This window comes from Hermetia illucens, chromosome 1 (genome assembly GCF_905115235.1).
Source record: "Hermetia illucens chromosome 1, iHerIll2.2.curated.20191125, whole genome shotgun sequence".
Classification (NCBI taxonomy): domain Eukaryota; kingdom Metazoa; phylum Arthropoda; class Insecta; order Diptera; family Stratiomyidae; genus Hermetia; species Hermetia illucens.
This window is the reverse complement of record NC_051849.1, coordinates 38,000,831-38,022,971: the sequence shown is the minus strand read 5'-3', so window position 1 is coordinate 38,022,971 and position 22,141 is coordinate 38,000,831. Positions and strand designations below refer to the sequence as shown.

Below are 22,141 nucleotides of genomic sequence, written 5' to 3'. Positions count from 1 at the left end.
ATACTCTTTTTAATTTTATTTATCATGCGGATTATTTATTTGTATTTAAATGAAAACTCAAAGTTGCTGTAATACTAAATACACCAGGTGATTTTAAAAACCTGGATAAAAGGAATTTTTTGCTGAAAGCCTCTGTATAAGGAAAACTGGATAAATGGAAAACTTGTTTATAAGGAATTTAAGTGAGTTTCCCTTGCAATTCCTTATATCCAGGTTCGACTGTAGTAATATTTCTAAGGACTACTTAACTAGCTCTACTAACAAGCGAAGTCAAAGAATACATAATCTAAATACTTTTTACCAAAAATATCAACCAAAATCCAAGAAAAATTGCGAACTCTTGGCCGCGTTCGAGAGAAGAATCCTCCGAAGAATTTTTGGCCCCCTACATGAGGATGGACGATTCCGTAGCCTACACAATGACGAAATCTATGAGCGATACCATGACCGTCCGGTTGTGGATAAAATCCGGCTCAATAGGTTACGGTGGGCGGGTCACTTAATCCGTATGGATGAAGATGATCCCACCCGGAAAGTCTATAAGGGCAATATCTATGGTAGGAAAAGAAGACGAGGCAGACCCTGCCTAAGATGGAGCGATGGCGTGGGCCAGGACGCCAGACAGCTTTTAGGGATATCGAATTGGTGGACCTCGGCGCAAAACCGGGATGTCTGGAGTTCCTTATTAAGGCAGGCCTAGACCGGATACCGGTTGTTGCGCCGTTGATGATGATGATGATCAACCAAAATCTGGTGCTGTTGCAGCCGCTGATACCGATCCCATAGCATCCGGTTTTTTTTTCCTCTCTTGTCTCACTCCAGGTTTGGAGCAGTTTCAGATGACGTGAATGCCGGCGACAGGCGCGGGTGATTCGATTCACCGGGGCGGAGTCTTGCGCTTGAGATCTGGGGCTGCCACGGTGGAATTGGAGAGTTGATTCACTTGACCAGCCAGTTCCAAGGGGTCACCAATTTTCAAGTTAATCCAACTTTAGGTAAATTCACTAACTTTAGTGTTAATCCTCTATTCCGGTTCAAGTCACTTTTCGGATTAATTCTACACCGAAAGAATTCTAAATGCGTTGGAAAAACAATATCTTTTTTATTTCACAAAAATGAGAAAAAAACTATTCTGGTTCATGACGCAGAGCAGACTGCGCTTTTTTTTAAATTCACTTGATATCTTTTAAATTTCATTAAGCAAGAGTGCGTGTGATCACGCCGGCAGGCGGACTCCCTCACCGCTGGCTCTCCGCTCTCGTGGCGAGTTCTAGAAAAGCCGCGAAGAGCGGCGGCGGCATCATCCACCCGCTCGTATCAACAACATGCGAAATAAATTAATGTAATAAATGTTAATCCGGATAAAAAAGCAAGCAACCACTATTTGTGGCTACAAAGTTGGCAAATAAAACTCCAGCGTTATTTTCTAAATATGAATAACATTTATTATGAATATATCGCTAAACAATTTACATCAGTTTCTTTTATTTTCAATTTAGATCTTCCTTGAAGTGTTTCGTATGTCCATACTCATGACTTTTTACAATTGCAAAACGTGATATAAGAGGAATGTGGCTGCACAGATGATTTAACGTGTTACGGGATGAAAATCAAACCAAAGCGCATAACAAACAATCAAAACAGTCGAAAGATAGATTAAAAGATTAAAATAGTTTTTACACCTTAACTTATTCTTATGTGCTGATCATGTGAAACTACCAACGCACGGGGACAAACAACAAACCATAAATAACTGATAATACGTGGAAACTTTGTGTTACGCTGCTTCATAAATACTCGCATTAAATATCATTTCCAATATACATGTTGAACGCTGTATCTTTTATATAAGGGCCTCAATAAGGACATTAGTTTAACCGATCCTTGTAATTTTTTAATGCATTTTTAACGCAGTGTTTGGTGCGTTTACTCCAACCCCTACCATACAGAAGCTATCATTGGAAAATTGTTTAAAACTGCAACAGGAGTAATAATAATCTTAGTTTCCGGTTGTCTTTGGGTTCCTTGCAAATTCAAAAAATGTTTGACACGTCGATTGTTACGGTGTAAGGGTAATTTTTTAGCTTCTAACTTTTCCTTCTATTTTGATATCTATAATTAAAAATACTTAGGAGGAATTTTTTAAGCGGTGGAACTACGACTGTTTGCGTAAAATTGTTGTCCGGAGAGGATCAATGTAAATACGTAGATACATGCTGCAATCCAACAGTTGAAAGCATTCTGAAAGATAAAAGGAAATTGGAAGAAGTTTTTAAGAATGTGTTAAAGATTTATACGGTTATAAAATACAGTAATGGGTAAAAAAATTCGGTCAGTTAAGTGTGCCCTACTTGATCTCGCGTAAGTCCGTCATTTGAATGTGAATTGACAAACAGCTTTTTTGTTGTATAAATACAGATGTGAAGAAAGCACCGTTAGATTGTAGTTTTTCGCAGTGGTTCTGAAGTGCATTAATTAAAAATAATGGCAAAAACGCGTAAGATGAATGATATCGACAAAGGAGAAATAATTGCCTTATTCCATGAAAAATATAGCACACGATAAATAGCGGTTGTTGTGGGCTTTAGTCAGTCCTCTGTAGCTGACTTTTTGAAAAAATTCCGGGCCACTGGGTCTACTGCCTGAAAACAGGGTTCTGGAAGGACGAGACAGACTACATCAGCCGAAGACAGACTGATGGGGAGATTCTGTCTGCGCGATCGGTTCAAAAGTTCATCGGACATTAAAAAGAGCTCAAGGATACCATTGGGATAGAAATTGATACATCAACGGTTGCCGTTCGCAGTGTCGTTCTTTATGGCTCTGAGTATCAAGTTAGTTCAGTGGGGAGTGTGTATTCAGACCAAAGTACGCCAGCCGGTGAGCAGGATGATCTGCGGCTGCTATTCGTTTTATGATGTGGAAGGACTTTCATTAATTGATGAAATACTCAATGGTCCAGCCTATAAACGAATTTTGGAGGAGCATCTGATATTTTATTTAAGAGCAATATCAGTATTCAAGTGAGGTCGTCTTACAGGACGATTCTGCGCCCTGTCACAGGTTCCACATTGTAAGTAATATTTTTTTCCTTTCTGTAGCTGTTTTATACGAAATATTGAAAGTTTCCCAATTATTTGACCAGTTTTGCTTTGGAGGTGCGCAACTTTCTGGCCGAAAACTCAGTAAAGCAGCTGACTTGGACCGGGAACAACCCGAATTTAAACCCCCTAGAAAACTCGTGGGCACTAGTGAAGAAAAAGGTAGCTAAATAGAAGCTGAAAAGTCAACATGAGCTGGATTTTATCCTCTTAAGGACGTGGAATGATGAAATTGACCTACAAATTCTGCATAATCTCATTTCATCAACGCCAGCGAGGATTAGAGCCGTAATTACGGCAAAAGGAGATGCAATGAAATTCTAATTAAACTTTCATGAAGTTATTGTTTAGTTATTAAATAAACAAGAAAAAAATATTGTGATACGAAGAGTTTTGTGATTGATATTATATGAAACATAAACCAAATTCACCTATTTTTCGTAGAGTAGACTAATTTTCAATAAAAGTCCTTCCTGAAAAATTTTACATAGGTTTTTTCTCCAAAAACTACTTTTAATACGAAATATCAATACAAAAAACTCTTATATTTATTTTTTTGACTAGCTCGATATTTTTTCTCAAAAATCAGATTATCTTACTGATCGGATTTTTTTGCCCAATACTGTATATACACAATTCGCTATCCTAGTTACAGAATTTTAAAATTGAGGATATGAAAGTCAGAGTGGTGCAAACCTAAATTCTTGATAAACTGAGATAACCAACAGAAGAATCCGGCAGACTTTAACAATACTTTTTTTTTTACCAAAAACTCTGGTGAAAGTATAAAGTGTACCGAATCCTTGCTGAGAGAGGCATCCCTAAACATGGGCCTTTGCTGGATGTTTAGATGTTCGCTTCAAAATCGTCTCGTCTTGACCAAGTTCACTTCCGGCAATTGCTAATTGTAAAAGTCGATTCGTCTTTTTCCTTGGGCCCGCTTATGCGTTTTTCGATATGCTTCCCTGACAGTGCAGATTTCGTGGTCGTACATTTGTGAGAAATATCAGATTCTCGAAGTCTTTGCTTGATTGTGTGTATTGACACCTCAATGTCTTTTTCCGAAATTTTTCCCTTGCTGTATGCAAAGATAATGTTAGAACAACCAGAACATCGAGGAGTTGGAGATCCCGTCAACTGAAGACGACGGACAAATGCTCCCACCACCAAGCATAGAAGAAACAGTCCAATCTACTGGGTTAAAAACCATAAGCCGCCAGGAACCGATAGAATTACAGCCAAATTGATTAAATATGGAGGCGACCGATTGCACCAAGTGGTTCAACGAATGGTCAAGGTATGGGAGGTAAGGTATGCCTGACGACTGACAATGAGGCATCATCTGTCTCATACATAAAAAGGGGGATATCATGCAGTGCAGCAATTATAGAGGTATCACGTTGCTGAGTACCATCTATTAGATATTCTCCGTTATCTTACACGGCCGGATAGTCCTATACGCTCAGAACATCATTGGCCCATACCAAAGAGGCTTCACTCCACGCAAATCAGCAACAGATCAGATCTGCGGCAAGGGATGGAAAACTGTTGGAATATGGACATCAGTTGCACCATCTCTTCATCGAATTTAAAGCCGCGTATGATAGCATAGCTATGGTAAAACTGTACATGGCCATGAGAGAATTCGGTATCCCGACGAAATTAATAAGACTGACTAGGCTGACCGTAACCAATGTGCGAGGCCAGATAAAAGCAGCAGGATCACTCTTGAGACCATTTAACATCAATAACGGTCTAAGACAATGGGGTGCTCTATCATGCGTCCTCTTCAACCTGGCCCTGGAGAAAGTGATTTGCGATGCAGATGTAAATGCGAGAGGCACCATCCTCTTCAAGTCCATCCATCTACTGGTCTACGCTGACGATATTGACATTATGGGAAGAACAAGCCGAGTGGTACAGTCTACCTTCATCCACATCGTGCAAGTGGCGCGAGATCTTGGGCTACACATTAATAAAGGCAAGAAAAAGAAGAACGAACAAACGAAATCTTTTAAATGCTGATGGGGGCTTAGTTAGTTCATATTAAGTAGAAACGACTTGTTTGTACATTGATTGTCTTTATTATTATTCTATTTCTTTTTCATTTAAAAAGAAGGAAAATTATTCCCTTGAATCAGTGAGCTATTACTTATCCTATATGCACATTTCAGTAACAATTTGCTACCTTCATCAATGGGCTGTGAAGCTATTTAGATACGCGCTCTTCAACTTCCTCTATCCTAAAACATTTTTTCGCAGGATACCAACAATTTTGGCAGTCACATTATGCGGCCCCGGAAAAGAATTGAAGAAGGACTGAATACAATTATTAAGATTTATGTATCCAGAATTGGATGATCAATTCTGATACGCACCTAATTTTTAACAAGAAATAAGATGGAGGTTTCACATATTGACCTAAAAACTCAATATATGACTGGCTAAGACATCGATTTCTTTTATCCTGTATTTGGGGCATAAGCTCAGACAGGATCGAAATGGAAATGGTTTCGACGTACGTAACATAGAAGCGCATTGGTTATCACTTTGAAAAATGACAAAACACTTCACTCAAAGAGCGCGCTCACTAGGAACGACACAGCAGATTAGCTAACGCCCACAGGCAGAATATTGCCAAATTTATCTCGGAAAAATGTTTGTTTCAAAACAAACATGTGTCAGAAACAAATTCTTTGTTTGTCTCCGCCAAGATCAACAAAGCTTCCAATTTTTTACATTCAACGATCCGCCTACACGTTTCCGTATGGATAGAGATACAAGTGGTCACTCCGAGAATCCTAATTAGCACAGTAATGCGTCGTTTTGATGCTATAAATTCCTGAGACGATGGCTACCATATGCAGACACGGGAAGCAAAGAGACCCGAAGCTTTTACGAGGGAAGGCAGCTCTCCATGAAATATCTGATGGTCTCCCTACCTCTCCGCAACTTTGAACATGCCAATCTAACGTATGCCGAATCTGATATTTTCATAATCAACCAGGTCTTGTACTGCCCTTTTCTTCATCCACGCCAAAAATAAAGGCACTTCTGATGGTGATCCAAAGCCCATCAATATTCTCGGACAAGTTGTTTACAGCGACTGTCGTTTGCGCAGGAAGAAAATTTTGATACTGATAGACAGCAGAATCTTTCGTGATGTGGTATACACTTCTGAAATCCTTGCGTTATGCGACATCTTCCGCTTACCTGGCCAACGCAATAGCAAATTCACTCATGTCATGGCGCTCTAGTGAACTTCTCGGGATTTCGTTCGGTGTAGAAGTTCGAGTCATCACGCTCGCCAACACTCGCAGCGAACAATAGAGCCTTCGACCTTTTCCGTTCATCGATCCGCAATCAGCCATATTCCGGCGACCTGTGCAGCACCCAAGAAAAGAGTATTTTTAATGGCGGACCAACCCTTATCGATACTCTCACGCGGATCACTCATTATATCTGCCGTCCGATAAACAATATAGCTCTCCCACTGTCGAGCGATAGCTGGGTCATACAAGCGGTCGACGTTGAACTTAGGGGGAACTGCTCCCCAACCCTGCGAGAAGTGGCTGACGCAACACGCAAACGAATGTAAGCGACCATTAGATGGTGATCTCTTTCCAGGCCGATGTCAGCGTCTCTCTTGTTACGCACATCCAACAGACAACTCCAAAATTGACTGCTGATGGCGTCGGCCAGTTGAAACCAAGCAAGGTGTTGTCAGATCCTGATTCTGCAGCAAATACCCTCAGACTTGTGAGAATTAACGATGAGGGCCCACCGACTGAAATAAGCAATGACCCTATTGGTTAGGTATTTGAGAGAGACAGGCTAGTAGGGGCCCAGTGAACAGGGGCTGTACAACAACTGGCTTGATATATTGTTGCTATTAAGTGTTGACAACGCTCCCCGAATGTTTGAACCAGAAACACGGCCGTTACTTTTCGGAAAGTTCAAGCAAGTTCCATAATTGGATTTTCTGAGAACACACTGCCCCGGATGGGCGAAAGTTAGGGTCGTCAGATGTTTGTCGAAGAATTTCCATATGGACGCAAGACCGCACCTTTAGTGGGCGCTTCCTTGATGAACACCAACAGAGACACGAAGCGATTTTGATACATCCGCCACAATTCAAACTTTACTTTTCGAAGCGTGGTAGAGAAATTGAGTGAGCATACCAAATGAGTTCGTCTGGCAGTGGATGCAAAGCCTTTTTAACACCTTTGTCGTAACTAAGAGGTACGGCAACCGAGGTGTACAGCGCAACTTCACGCTTGAGCTCTGACCGCGATGTAGGCATAACCACAACCACCATGAAACTCCCACAAGGGAGCCACCGCAAATAACCGCGCCGAGAATACATTCTTCAGGAATTCTCCTGGAGCATATGCTCTCAGACGGCCATTGCGGTTCCCATGGTACCAGATAACCTCCGGTGAGGCTTAGTGCTAAGGGCCACTTCAGATGAGTCCCTTGAAGATTCGGGTCTGATCGCCCCCCTCGAGTATGTGAGGACGGCACTCCCCAACAGGCTGACTGAAATTAGCTCGAAGCGGAGAACCGCAACGAAACCTTTCCATCAGTGAGACGTCAGAAGACACTAACACCAAACACACAACACTGGTGGCTGTCTACCACAGCCATTCGCACATCATACTGTAGGCGAAGGCGTCGAGGAACGAACACATTGAAGTGCATCACTGCCAGCAAGGCACTAGCTAAAATCATACATACCGTTCACCACGTGAACGCTTATGCCGTTTAGATTGCGTATGTCACAGTACGCTGTACAGACACAGAGGACATGGAACCAGCCCTCGGAGTCAACCCTACACAGAACACAACCTTGACTGGAAGCAAGGTTCCGCGAGAAGCTACCATGCCCCGTCAAGAGGAAGCCCATCTCAAGCCCGAAATCCACGACGGAACTTCCTCTGACAGACACACTTACTAAGCCTGTTTGCAGCAAAGCCGGACTACCTCCAGGTCAAGAGGAGGAACACCCAACGAGACCGTACGACATACAGGAAAACACGCTAACAATGCTACTCACTGACAAGCATAGAACAATTTCCTGCCCTGTGCCGTCATCGCAAAATCATACAACATAGGGGACCCGTACGTAGAACATGCAAGGAAGAGTCCCACAATATGGATCTTGTAGCTCTCTTGCTTAGACCCCAATCACACCTCAACATACACACCAATTTAGTCACTCGTGGATTGAGCTCACGCAGGTGCGGACCCAAGGACATGTGTTCTGCGACCGTCACTCCCAAGTATGTCACTTTCTGTCGCTATTTCAATGAAACTGTTCCATTGAGTTTAACCAAGGGCGGACGATGTAGGCGGCGTTTCAGCATCATCGCGGCTGTTTTATCCATTGAGACCACGACACCGACTTTAAGAGACCACGCGTTAACGATGTACATGTACTCAGAACCCCGCTGCTTGAGCTCAAGTCGACTGTTCCCCTCAACAAAAATGAGGAGATCATCCGCGACGCAACACATTCAACAACTATGGAAATGGACCTGCGATAGACCCCTGTGGGCAGGCGCGCTCCACATTCACCCACGCATACAAACACTATCACGCCAAGTCAGCATAAATTTACCGTTCACTTTGATGTCGACCATGTCGTGACTATGTTTCCCTCAGCATATCCGGTAGACCCTTCCCCAAGGGTCATCACTACTCTCACCAACGAATCGCGTCCAGTCTTCTTCCTTAGACTGCCTCAACAGATCTTTATAAGACGAGACACCTCGCCGCGGCGCGGCTTTTCGAATCTTTTCCTCAAGCGACGGACTTCCCTCCGCTTAATAGGAAGAGCATTCGTCCACCATGTGACATGCTTTCGAGCTCTTCATTCGGGATTCGTAGACATACAATCATTGACGCTACACATCCACTTATTCAACTGTTCAACCTTTTTATCCACAGACAAGAGGACAAACTCAAAGAGGGGAGAGCGGGCGGGTAAATCCTCCATCCGAGCAACATATTCCACCCAGTTACACCCACGAGTATTCCAACGCGTCAGCATAAGTGCGGGGGGTCCACATTCACATTCGCACCCCTATTGACCAGCACGACCTCAATAGGAGTGTGGTCACTAACATTACACCCATCCAACAACCTCCATGACTGGACAAACGCCTTTCCTGCTGCATTCACACACGTAATGTCTATATCACTGAGTTGCGCTTACAAGTGGAACTGCTCCAAATGTCGGCAATGATTGTGGAAGTGAAGGATGAGCAAATTCTGCAGTTGAACTCTACTCGAAATATTCTCGCCATCTATCCATCGCAGCTCGACAGTTGCTAAGCAAAGTACCGTTCTTGTCATTAACGCAACAGAAGTGTTCGATATCCTGTGTGCGTTCGTTTCTGCTCTTGGCAAGTCGATACAAATCTCTCTCACCATCCCGAGTGTCCAGTTTATCGTAAAGATTTTTATAATGGTCCGCTCGGGTGACAGCGATCGCTTTCTTTGCTTCCCAGTTGGCATTCTTATAAATGTTCCAATTGGTCAGCGTTTTATCGTCGAGTACTAATCCATTAAAACAAAATCAGTATTGACTGAGATAACCGAATAATTGAAAATATATCTATTTTCGATAAGACCTTTCGCCAATCTTAGTGAAGAATTGCTCGCGCTGGAGGAAGAAGTTTTCAAGCTTAAACTTTTAAGGAGAAAGTCACATCCATTTTTACCGGCTATACGTACGACGATTTTGCAGGGAATACACCCTTGATGAGATTATATTGTGTTAATGTTCATGATTCATATATTGAACAATCTTTCCGACTTTACATCCAAAGACTGCAATATTCTAAGTTTCTCATCTCCATAAATCACATCACGTGTATTTGATTATCGAGAGAAGTTGATTTGAATGGAATCAATGGGAGAACATCGCACTTCGAAGCGATACATCCCAATCCGATTGGATATAAAAATTATCCAACGTGAAAATCGACTGCAATAAAAAGCGACTCCACAACGTTCAATATGCCGTGACTATTCTTGGGCAAGTAGAAAGGGGACGATTCCCGATACTACAACGACCACGATATCGAGTACAGCCTACTCCACCAAAAACCCAATTTCTTCTTATCGAAGGTCGAACTTATCTAAAATGGAACTTCCACTCACCTGATTGTATGCATTATTTACGTTCGTGTAAAACTGCTCCGGGTTCTCATACTCGAACTCAGGCAGGTCCTCAATCAAGGCAACGCTATGAATGTAGTAAAATACACCCATCAAAACCTGTAAGATTTCAACCGAAGGTTACTAAAATTGTACAAAAAATTCTCATGTCTCCGTCTTAGTCATGACGTCCGGCGGACATAAAATCCTCAATCCGCGACTATAGAAGCAATAAAATAGCTTACCAACTGCACTATTCCCCAAACGGATACGATGAGTCCGCAAAGTGATAGTTTTGGACCACAAATTTTCATTTTGGAAGGGATTTGGGTGTAATTTTTCAGCACAGAAGAAAAACGTCCGTCCGTCACAAGGTATCGAAACGTCAGGCGGAGAATTGATCATGTGACAGTTGGTGGAAATTTTCGGTGATAGGAGTGAAGTGGTTTGCGAGTGAATTGGATTCCAATTGATTGGGTAATGCTACTTTCCCTACTTTCTTTGTAACTTTATACAAGAAGATATATTCATAATAAAGTTTGTAAATTGGAAGGAAATATGTCCAGGTTGACATTTAATGTGGATTTGACCAATATGTACTCCTTTACATAAATATAAATAACTCCTTCTGTTCATCAATTCACGGGCTATTCTGACACCTGTCCTGATTGTGAATACCCCCGCAGTGGACTTTTGTTGAAATCTCTTGGATTTACCTCATTTTTTCTCTAAATCAAAGTTCGACTGTTAACACCGTTGTTTTCATTGATTCTGCGATTCGATATAAATCACCAATGAATTTAGATGTTGTGTATAATTTGATAAATTTGAATTCAACCCTTGACGCTCTGGGAATTTACACAGAAACAATTTTGGGTGCCGTTCTAAGCGCGAGTTTGTCACTGAAATCGACATTGCTATCAGCTGTCCGTCCGCTCAGCAGCTCTGTTCCGATTGTTGAGTTTACGGAACTCCAGTTTACTCTTCTGAAAATCATAATTAGCATTTTCTTCTTGAATATATTCCTAATTTTGGTGTATTGGCGAAAATACGGAGAGATAATTACGGATCGATTTATCAGGCCGAGTATGTTGCGTATCGCATTGATCACCGATTTCGTATCGCGAGGACATGATGTGAAATTCATTTATTTGCAGGCACCCTAAAGGAGATCGAGGAGCTGAAGTTATCTGTCGCGAAGCTTAAACTACCGAAGGAACACTCGCCTCGAATTTAGGATGTCGGCAGAGAAGATAAAGCGATTTTTTCAGAAGAAAAAGGAGGAGGCGAAATTCAAGGTGTGCCTGTGACCATATTGTTTATTTTTCGAATAATAATAGTTTTGTTTGGATTTAGCTGAGTATTGGAGGTCAAGGTCATAAACTCAACGCTCCGCCACCGAATCCATCCACGTCGCAGTCGCGCAGAACCAGCAAAGATGCTTACAAGCCACCAAAACGAAAGGAGCTCAGTGCGGAAGCCAGGTAAGTGCTGTCCCGAATTTATTTCGTATTCTGCATGCCTTCTTGCGTAGATCGTTTATTATCATCAACAATTAGTGGGTAGAGATTTCTCTCAGCGTTTGACCTATTGCAATTATTTGGGAGCATCTTTTCTCTGGAGAATATTGTGTTAAAGTTGATTTGTGTTTCGAGACTATGAGTCACGTCACCAGCCACGGAATATATAAGCTAAAGTAAATTGAATTAATATATTGCTCTGGAATATCTTACTAAACGTTTCTGAATCATTGACTTGTTTATTTAGCTGCTATGGTTACAACTTGCAAGTCTGTTCTTGTTACTTGCAAACAGAGTTGGGCAAAATCGTAATCATGATTATGATTACGATTGTAATCAGCAAGTGGGAATGATTACGTGATTTTAATCATAATATATGATAGTAATCACGGCGACGGAGACGGTGTTACGTTTTACTTCCTTAAACCGCGTACCACACATTGATTATAAAGGAGGAGGGTTTGAGACAACGTACTTCGTACTATCCTCAGTAAAACCAAAATAAAACGCTGACATCAGATAGAGATAGATAAAGTACAGTTCGATTATGCTAAATCCTACTTGATATCTTTTGGTAACAGCTGCCGCGACAGGTCCACCAAGAAAATCTAGCCAATGTCGTTAAAAACAAAATGATCGGATCGAGTAACAACGAGCCTCGGAGAAATGCCAGTGCGTCCACCTCAGTCGACGCGGCAGGACGGGCCCCAGTCCTATCGAGAATTGCCCATTTCGCATGACGCGTGGACGGCATAAGGGCGTAATTAAGTTACTCCGAGCAAAACCAATACGTGCCTGCATGCTAATTATTATGCATGCATATTAGAACCTTCACTGGAAAGACCGAGGAATTCGCAAGAGCTGTATAATGGTACTTTCCGAACCCGGATTGATTTTGGAACCAGAGACCAGAGGACTTTGCTTCATGGAGCGATTTTGCTAACTTTTTGCAAACAAAAAAGGAATTCCTTCTTAAAAATTATGCACAAACAATGCCGGCAAGAGCTCCTACATATATAATTTATTTAATATTTTGGCACTGAACCTAAGCGACACCACATTTTTCTCATATTTGGGTTGCTTTATCAGTCTGCAAACGTAAATATTTTCTATAACGTCATCAAACTTTTAGCATCCCAGCTGCTGATTCTGAAGTTGGTTTTTTTTAATACACGGAGGTGCTAAACAATTTTAGAAAGACACATCCATTCCAGCTCTCCGGTGCGAACGTCAAAGCTGACATGGATGTAGCGTGGGATTCACACCCACCAAAAAAGCACCCCCACCTATCCCCTGCCTTTGCCCCACGGGACCACCTTTTTGGCATTACTTCGCTGGGCGGGCTTGCCTTCCGCAGGCCTTCTGACTCTTCTGACTCTGCAGTCTTCTTTGCTTCCTTCAGCAGCTCCATTCTGTCTTTAGGGCACAACCTCTCCATTTCTTTGCGCCCTTCAGAGTTTATGAGACTCCTCTCTTGTCGTTCGTCGGTGATCTGCTTACGTTCCTGATGGGCCCATCTGCCTCCGTCCATACAGGCATCACATCTCTCTCGCTAACAGGTCAATAGGGACCATTCCCGCGATTACGAACACCGCATCATTCAAACTAGTTCGAAATGTGCTGCATACCCTCAGGCAGAATTTATCTTCCTTCAGTTCTGTATGTTGTCCAAAGCCTCAGTCCATACAAGCGACGCGTACAACAATATGGACCGCACGACCCCAACTATCAGCAGCCTGCTACACTGTTTTGACCCACCTACGTTCGGCATCATCCTGGACAGGGCCGTGGTGGCCTTTGCAGCTTTTTCACAGGCGTACGATATATGCCCTTTGAAATTCAACCTAGCATCGAGAGTCACGCCAAGGTATTTGATGGTCGGCCTTAAGACGAGCATATGGCTTCAAACCCGCAAACTGATCGCCTTTCTTTTCGGGCGATTTGTAATGAGGATTGCCTCCGTCTTTTCCTCCTCCTTAGTCCGGCTCTCTGGAGCCATGATTGTCTCGGTGGGGTAAACCTCCACATCCTCCCGGAGTTTTGAAACGATCGCTATCATCATCATCATCAACGGCGCAACAACCGGTATCCGGTCTAGGCCTGCCTTAATAAGGAACTCCAGATATCCCGGTTTTGCGCCGAGGTCCACCAATTCGATATCCCTAAAAGCTGTCGGACGTCCTGACCTACGCCATCGCTCCATCTTAGGCGGGGTCTGCCTCGTCTTCTTTTCTACAATAGATATTGCCCTTATAGACTTTCCGGGCTGGATCATCCTCATCCATACGGATTAAGTGACCCGCCCACCGTAACCTATTGAGCCGGATTTTATACACAACCTGACGGTCATGGTATCGCTCATAGATTTCGTATTTATGTAGGCTACGAAATCGTCCATCCTCATATAGGGGGCCAAAAATTCTTCGGAGGGTTCTTCTCTCGAATGCGGCCAAAAGTTCGCAATTTTTCTTGCTAAGAACCCAAGCTCCGAGGAATACATGAGGACTGGCAAGATCATTGTCTTATACAGTAAGAGCTTTGATCCTATGGTGAGACGTTTCGAGTGGAACAGTTTTTGTAAACTGAAATAGGCTCTGTTGGCTGACAACAACCGTGCGCGGATTTCATCATCGTAGCTGTTATCGGTTGTGATTTTCGACACTAGATAGGAGAAATTATCAACGGTCTCAAAGTTGTATTCTCTTAACCTTATTCTTCCTGTTTTGTTGGTTGGTTGGTTTTCGGTGCTGACGTTGCCACAATATACTTTGTCTTGCCTTCATTGATGTGCAGCCCAAGATCTCGCGCCGCCTGCTCGATCTGGCAGTTTGTACGTCACGGGTCGTTCTTCCCATGATGTCACCGATATCGCATAGGCCAGTAGTTGGGTGGAATTAAAGAGGATCGTACCTCTTGCATTTATCACGGATCACTTTCTCGAGGGCCAGGATATAGAGGACGCATGATAGGGTATCCCCTTGTCGTAGACCGTTGTTGATGTCGAATGGTCTTGAGAGTGATCCTGCTGCTTTTATCTGGCCTCGCACATTGGTCAGGGTCAGCCTAGTCAGTCTTATCAATTTCGTTGGGATACCGAATTCTCTAATGGCCGTGAACAGTTTTACCTTGGCTATGCTATCATAGGCAGCTTTAAAGTTGATGAATAGATGGTGCAATTGGTGTCCATATTCCAACAGTTTTTCCATTGTTTGCCGCACAGAAAAAATCTGATCTGTTGCTGATTTGCCTGGAGTGGAGCCTCTTTGGTATGGGCCAATGATGTTCTAGGTGTATGGGATTATCCGACCAGGAAGATAGCTGAGAATATCTTATAGACGGTACTCAGCAACGTGATACCTCTATAATTGCTGCACTGTGTGATATCTCCCTTTTTATGTATGAGACAGATAATGCCTCTTTGTCAGTCGTCAGGCACTGATTCGCTGTCCCATACTTTGAGCATCAGTTGATGAACCACTTGGTGTAATTGGTTGCCTCCATATTTAACCAATTCGGCGGTAATTCCATCGGCTCCTGGCGACTTATGGGTTTTAAGCCGATGAATTGCACGCGTTCTTTCAGAATGCAACATTACTCGGTATGCAGCATTCTTCCGTTCCGTTGCTAGCTTACATTCATCGTCAAACCAGCCGTTCTGACTCCTTTTGCGGTTGGGGCCAAGTATGTTTTTGGCCGTATCAATGATAACGTTCTTCAGGTGGTTTGTTGATGCTTCATCTCCAGGTCCTCTGTTGACTGCGGTTATTGCGGCATCCATTTCCCACTTATAGGTGTCGCGGAGGGCTGTCTTTAGAATGGCTTCAGTGTTAACTCTCATCTGATTGTCAGAGAGTATTCTGGGTGGTGTTGTTATTCGAGCTCGAAGCACCATGCCAACGAGATAGTGGTCCGAGTCTATATTGGCCCCCCCTATATGTTCTGACATTCATCAAGGTAGAGAGGTGGCGGCGTTCAATCAGCACATGGTCAATTTGGTTGAAAGTGGTCCCGTCTGGAAAGGTCCATGTATGTTTGTGGACCGCGTTCCTCGCAAACCGAGTCCGCAGTCCGTTATCATTGGTATCCCTATGTAAGCTATGGCAGCCGACGTATCGCCTGAATACGGGCTCCGTACCTACTTGGCTGTTGAAATCTGATGTTATGATTTTGATATCATACTTAGGACAGGCTTTGAGGGTCCGCTCAACTGCCTTGTAGAAGGTATCCTTCTCCGAATCTGCCGTCTCCTCTGTAGGGGCGTGTATGTTTATGAGGTTATATTTTAAAACTTGCCTCGCAAACGCAGAGTGCATAGCCTTTCGCTTATATTTTTCAAGCCGATAACACAGGTTTCATTTTTGGCTGACCAAGAAACCTACTCCGAGCGCATGGTTTACTGGATGGCCGCTATAATATATGGTGTAGCGGCTCTTCTCCAGGAAACCGGTCCCTCGTATCTCTTGTAACGCTGCTACATTAGCCTTATATTGGGAAAGGCTATCGGCTAGCTGCTCAGCAGCATTTGGTATGTACAGGGAGCGCACGTTCTATGAGAAAATGCGCAAATCGTTAGTCCATTGCCGAGTTCGTCGTTGTAAAATTCATCCTGCCTGAGGCTCCTTCCGCGGCTTCGTAATATCGGTTTTCCGTGTAGGGTTGTCAGTCCTACCCAACCCCCAACCTGGAGGACCAGTTGGTACATTTTGTCCCGTCTGCAGTTTTTCATAAAGAAAGAACTCCCAGCGTGCAGGTTGAGATAGGTTTTGGCAGTAGAGCTGTTGTTGTTGGTTCAGCACGCGTTTCCCACGTTTTATGCTCTATCGTGGGTACCAATCCACGTTTCGCCCTGGGACCTATACTACCCTTTGACCGATCAATATGACCAGGTCATCTGCAAAACCGACCAACGTGGCCTTCTCTGCTACGGTTCCAAAGCAGAGGGCCCAACACCGCTGTGATGAAGTATTCATTGGGCCCGTCGTCCCTCCCGTACCAGAGAGCTCTTTGCGACAGCTAACTCTCGATTAGCTTAGCCAAGTAACCAGATGCATTAATTCTGGCCAATGGCGCGAATTGAATGTATTTTTTACATCCACCGTTGCCACGGCACAACATTTGCCAGAAAGAATTGCCTCTCGAGCCAGGTCCACCACTCTTCCCACCGCGCCAACAGTAGAGTGAGCTTTCCGGAACCCATGTTGTTCAACCGCCGATTGGCGTGGATGACAGAAATGGTGTCTTCCACGCCAATCGTGGAAGCTGGATTCTATCTAATGGATCTGTTGCTCAGCATCCCCAGTGCATCTTCGGCAATGGATATCTTCCTCTCTGACTGGAAAATCCCAAGACATGTCACCGTGGGACACACAGGTTAAAATGGATTTGATAGATCACGTCCTTGCTACGTAGAGTGCAAAAATAGATCCTAATGATTTGGAATGGTAGACGGCACAACACCAGGGTTATACAGAGAAAATGCGTGGAAATGATTGGACGGTGTATTTTATTGTTTTCTTCAGTGCTATATGTCTGGGACGTATAGCACGATATATGCATAGTAAAATAAAGTGCTACACTTCTGCATGGTTTGAACCAGACTCTGTGAGAGTCCCAGGACATCAAGGGAAGCCGTAAGGAATTTAGGTACAATAACTGTAACTGACAATATTATGGGAACTTCTTCTTCACATATTTCCGTTCAATGTTACTATTATTGGGGATAGCAACATCAATAACGTACGCGGGACGACCCGTTTTGTCAATTAATAGCACGTCAGGCTTGTTGTGCGATATGTGGCGATCAGTTAGAACTTGCCGGTCCTAATACATGCTGTAAGCAGAACTATCAAGCACTGTTTGCAGCTCATATCGGTAAACCGGACATGTTCTCGTGATCAGTCCATGCCTGTATGCAATGTTTTGACGAATCACCTTACATACTTACATACTGCATTACGCCTGTTGGTGTATTGCATCGGTGCCATAACAGTGCAGTCAGAAATGAGATGGTCCAACGTCTCTAACGCCGAACCACATATTCTGCACTGGTCGTTCTCCACCCGCTCTTTCAAGATGAGTTTTTTATAACCTCGGGTGACGAGGACGCCGTCCTAAATAGCACACATGAATACCTCCGCCTCAGCAAAGAGCTCCCCAGCATACAGCCATCTGTTCGACAAATGCAAATCCATTCGACTTCCATTCATCGATCCGCTCTTGGTCCGACTTCACCCCACTCATAGGATTGAAAGATCGATCCTTAAATTCCACAGTCTACCTTACTCTAGCATCATTCAGTAGCCAGGATTCAGTGCTATTCAAAACTAAAGGGGACTCAACGAATCCCCCTGGAAGATACCTCTCCGTATACGGATGGGCTGTGAGGTATTGGCACCCCCAGATGAACACGCTGATGGTGGTATGCCACCTTTCCATGGCTGACGCCAAAAACTTTATTAGTTTCGGATCAATGCGATACAGGCGTAAGAGATCGATAAGCTAGGTATGCGGTACGCTGCCGAAAGCCTTGGCATAATCGTTATAACAACTAAAGAGTGTCTTTGGCCTCTAGATGCTTGTCTTACAACTACCGAGTCGATAGTGAGTTGCTCTTTGCAACCCCTTAACCCAACTCGGCAGCTCTTCTGCTCCTCGGACAGAACGTTGTTGGTCTCGGGGTGCGCATTGACCTTTCCACTAATAATAGACGTTATGAATTTGTAGAGGGTTGGCAAGCAAGTAATCGTTCTTGTGTCGGCGGCGTCCTGAATTGTTTTGGGACAAGGTAGATAATTCCCACAGTGAGGCAGGGTGGAAATTCCTCTGGCGGACTAACGATCTTATTTACGCTATGTGCCTGTAAATTTACAAATGTAACACGTGTCATTTGTTACCTCCTCCAGATGATTCATTACTATATTTTTACCAGTTGAGCATAATTCATACTGTGTGTGGGCTGCTTTGTTGTTTAGCGTCGTATTACCTTTCAAGCTTGCAAAAAAAAGCTATACAACCTTTTATACAATAAATCTATTTCTCCTCATTTCCAGAGCCGCTGCCGAAGCTGCGATGGCACGTATACAAAAGAAAGATACCCGCGAATTCAATACATCTTTAGTAGCGATAAAAGCCCAAGTAAAACGTGAACTGGAAGCTGAACGAAAACTGAAGGAGGAAGCTGCAGCAAAATTGGCTGGAGAATCAAAAGATAATGCCAATCAATCGGAGAATAAGAATCTTGCTTGTCAAGGTGTTTTCTTCCGATGTCCCTTAATAAGTGAAGAAATTTTACCTAAGAAAGAATGGAAAGCCAAAATTAAGGAGTTTCTATTTGAGCAGCTGGAATTAGAGCGAGGTCTGACGGCATGTTTGATTATACAAAATTGTAATGTGAAAGAGAAGGTAAGAAAAACTCGAAATGTTTCTACTCAGGTGCTTGTCTTAAATAATAATTTTATTTGACACTATACACAGTGTTTCGTAACTGGCTTACGAGCTAACTTCTGTTGAAAATATAACCTACGTTGTCCAGGGCAGCAATTATAAGATATCTCTGTGGTATCATTTAACGAGTCACACTGATACTGGATCCATTTTTTGTAATCACTGGAAATATAGTTTAGGGATTGATGAGGGAATCTCAATTAAAATTATCCATGAAAAATCAACTTCAAAATGCCCCATTTTATCCTTTCAGGCTGAAGCATGTGTGGAAACATTAAATAAGTACGTTGAAAATTTGATCAACCATCCCGACGAGGAGAAGTTCCAAAAGATTAGGATGAGTAATCGGTACGGATACATTGTCTTCCCTTCTGCGTGTAATTCACAGCTTCACTAACATTTTACTACCCCTTCTACAGGATATTCTGTGAGAAAGTTCGGCACGTTGAGGGTGCCATTGAATTCCTCAACGCTGCAGGATTCATCGAGAGTGAAATTGATGGGGAACCATTCTTTGTTTGGTCATCAGAAAATATGGAAGGTGGCATGGATTTATCGGTCCTGCAAGATGCCCTCAATTCAGCTGAACCAATCGCTTTAGAACTAGATCGTAACATTCAAGTCCTTTTACCTTCCCAAGCTCGACGCTGTGAGCTTCCAAATGATTTCTACCGTATTACACCGGAAGAAATTAAACGCGAACAGCAATTGAGATCTGAAGCAATTGAAAATGCTCAAATTCTAAAAACAAAAGCAATGCGTGAGCGAGAAGAACTGCGAACTATGAATAAATATCGGTTCGCATTGATACGCGTTAAATTTTCAAATGGGGTTTATCTGCAGGTGAGTGATTTTGGAAGATAACATAAAAAGTTTAGTAGTTTTGGGAAAAAGTTCTCATAGTTGATATTAAAATCGAAGCGCACGGAGCCTTAACCGCAATGTCCAATAAGATTAGGAAACAGTATTTTTGTTTCTATTCTGTTCCGCAATTCGACTGTACAATTACTTAGAAACTATATATCCTTCTTTTCCCCGTTCCCAGTGTTCAAATTGTATATCAATCAATCCTTTTTCCACAGGGAACATTTAATGTCTACGAAAAACTAAGTGATGTCTATGAATTCGTGCAATCCTGCTTATATAATGAAGCGATAGAGTTTAGTCTGAATGCACCGGCAGGGATTAGATTTACAGACGATGATATCGATAAATCACTTTTTGATTTAAGGTAATTCGATTCCATTTTGTATCCGATACGTTAGATAAATAACTTTCTGTTTCAGGCTGATTCCAAACACAGTTCTCATTTTCACAAGTGATAGTCCGCCTCAACAAGACGGTCATTATTTGAAAGATGATCTGCTTATGCTTATACAATCTATATAATTGTGGCAAATTGCAGAAAACCTATGTCATGGCCGTGTTTGCATTTGGTTTAATACTTTTCTGTTATCCTTTTTTTTCAAATGCTGAAATATATTTATTCCATTTATAAATATCGTCGTCGCACTATCAAATTTGAAATATACTTATTTCACTAAAATACGATTGTGTTTTTCTTTTTAATTTGTTTATTGATTTATTAAGTAATATAATTCATTACATTAATGCTGGGTGTGATGTCGTTTCATTTCGTAGCGTTCAAGTTAGATAGCCTTAGAAAACTACCAACTATCGCAAAATTTGAAAATATGGGTGTTGCTAAGTTGCTTCGACTACTACTCGTTCAATTATAGGTTAACGGTGGTTGATATCCTAGTACTCTGCCTCCTTGGATAAATTAGTTGAGCGTTAATTCTTGACTAAATTATTTAGTAATATTGCTTTAAAGAAATAATAAAATGAGAACGCCACCTTTTCCGGTCTTTCTGATACTCGTTTCTCTGTGTCCTCCTTACAGGCTGCTTCGCTTCACCTTAGTATCTCCACGGATAGAATGAAGGGAGGTTCCTTAATAACTGCCGTGGGTCGGGTATGACCGTTGCGGCAGTATGATTCCGCCTGCGCGATTTGTTTTAGCCAACATCACAATATACCCGACATGACTTAATTACGCACTTGTTGGGCCGGTTGAGCAGATTATTGAATTTGCGTACGACGTGCTCGAGGACGACTCTTACAAAACGCTGAAGGAACAATTCATTAAACACCCGTCATTGAGTGAGGTGGCCAAGCTTAACCACTTACTTACAGGGCTAATGCTTGGTGCCTGTACGCCAAGCCAATTGCTATGCGAAATTAAACAGTTGGGTGGTGACAAAGTCGGCCCACGCGTTACCCGTGCTACGCAAGGTGTCTGATAAGGAAAGCTAGGTGGCTCTACTGCAGCAAATGTTGGCAGCGCTAAAAGCCACCGTTTCTAAATTGACACAGGAAATCGGTGCTTTGCGCGTGGAAAATAGCGGAAGATTACGGTCTAGGTACGCCTCCCGAAAAGCGCAATCGGGTAGTAGGTCATCACTACCCTCAGTAAGTACCGGGGTACGCTACTATCACCGTATATATGTATATATTGCTGCCATTTACTCCTCAGTGGGGTACGGCGCTTTAATCCCACGTACAGGCCGTCGTTCGCAATTCACTGAAATGCGGTTCAGTAGTAGATCTGCAGAAACTGCAAATCCAGCAATGAATAATTCTGCGAAAAAACTTCAAGATTCCGTTTGAGTGCTTTGATGGCCGCAATGATTTTTGCTTTTCCTGCTTGGAGGAACACTCCGTATCCGCATGCTGCGATTACTAGCCATCTCATGCACATCACCGAATCCACATCGTCAGCTGATCTTAATCGTGGATGATGAGTCGATCATTAGCGTTCTTCACAGGACCATCGAAGGGTTTGCGACTACGTGCACCTTCCTTGGTGATGCGGTATAAACTCCATCATTGCGTTCTGCAGCATCTTCCGCT

The 22,141-nt window shown here is 42.9% G+C and overlaps 2 protein-coding genes across 2 annotated transcripts; one reads left to right on the top strand and one right to left on the bottom strand.

Moving 5' to 3' along the window:
* Positions 1-1,422: 1,422 nt before the first annotated feature.
* On the bottom strand, positions 1,423-10,671 carry LOC119654423 (ribonuclease kappa-B). The gene is made up of 3 exons (XM_038059818.1): positions 10,511-10,671; positions 10,269-10,385; positions 1,423-2,241 (listed from the first exon to the last, which is right to left on the bottom strand). Exons 1-3 carry the CDS (start codon positions 10,577-10,579, stop codon positions 2,143-2,145), a joined length of 285 nt encoding a protein of 94 aa, XP_037915746.1. The 5' UTR covers positions 10,580-10,671; the 3' UTR covers positions 1,423-2,142.
* Positions 10,672-11,209: 538 nt separating this feature from the next.
* On the top strand, positions 11,210-20,727 carry LOC119654414 (UBX domain-containing protein 6). Its single transcript, XM_038059806.1, has 8 exons — positions 11,210-11,351; positions 11,423-11,563; positions 11,622-11,749; positions 18,835-19,186; positions 19,482-19,576; positions 19,648-20,071; positions 20,311-20,459; positions 20,515-20,727. The coding sequence occupies exons 2-8, from the start codon at positions 11,504-11,506 to the stop codon at positions 20,615-20,617; spliced, it is 1,311 nt and encodes a 436-aa protein (XP_037915734.1). The 5' UTR covers positions 11,210-11,351; positions 11,423-11,503; the 3' UTR covers positions 20,618-20,727.
* The last annotated feature ends 1,414 nt before the right edge of the window (positions 20,728-22,141 follow it).

Excerpts from the sequence above, each read along its gene's own strand:
- LOC119654423 (XM_038059818.1), bottom strand. The coding sequence starts at position 10,579 with ATGAAAATTTGTGGTCCAAAACTATCACTTTGCGGACTCATCGTATCC. Across the intron at positions 10,386-10,510 it reads TTTGGGGAATAGTGCAGTTG|GTTTTGATGGGTGTATTTTA; the intron begins GTAAGCTATTTT and ends GAAATCTTACAG. Across the intron at positions 2,242-10,268 it reads TAAATAATGCATACAATCAG|AATGCTTTCAACTGTTGGAT; the intron begins GTGAGTGGAAGT and ends TTTATCTTTCAG.
- LOC119654414 (XM_038059806.1), top strand. The coding sequence starts at position 11,504 with ATGTCGGCAGAGAAGATAAAGCGATTTTTTCAGAAGAAAAAGGAGGAG. Across the intron at positions 11,564-11,621 it reads AGGAGGAGGCGAAATTCAAG|CTGAGTATTGGAGGTCAAGG; the intron begins GTGTGCCTGTGA and ends GTTTGGATTTAG. Across the intron at positions 19,187-19,481 it reads ATTGTAATGTGAAAGAGAAG|GCTGAAGCATGTGTGGAAAC; the intron begins GTAAGAAAAACT and ends TTATCCTTTCAG.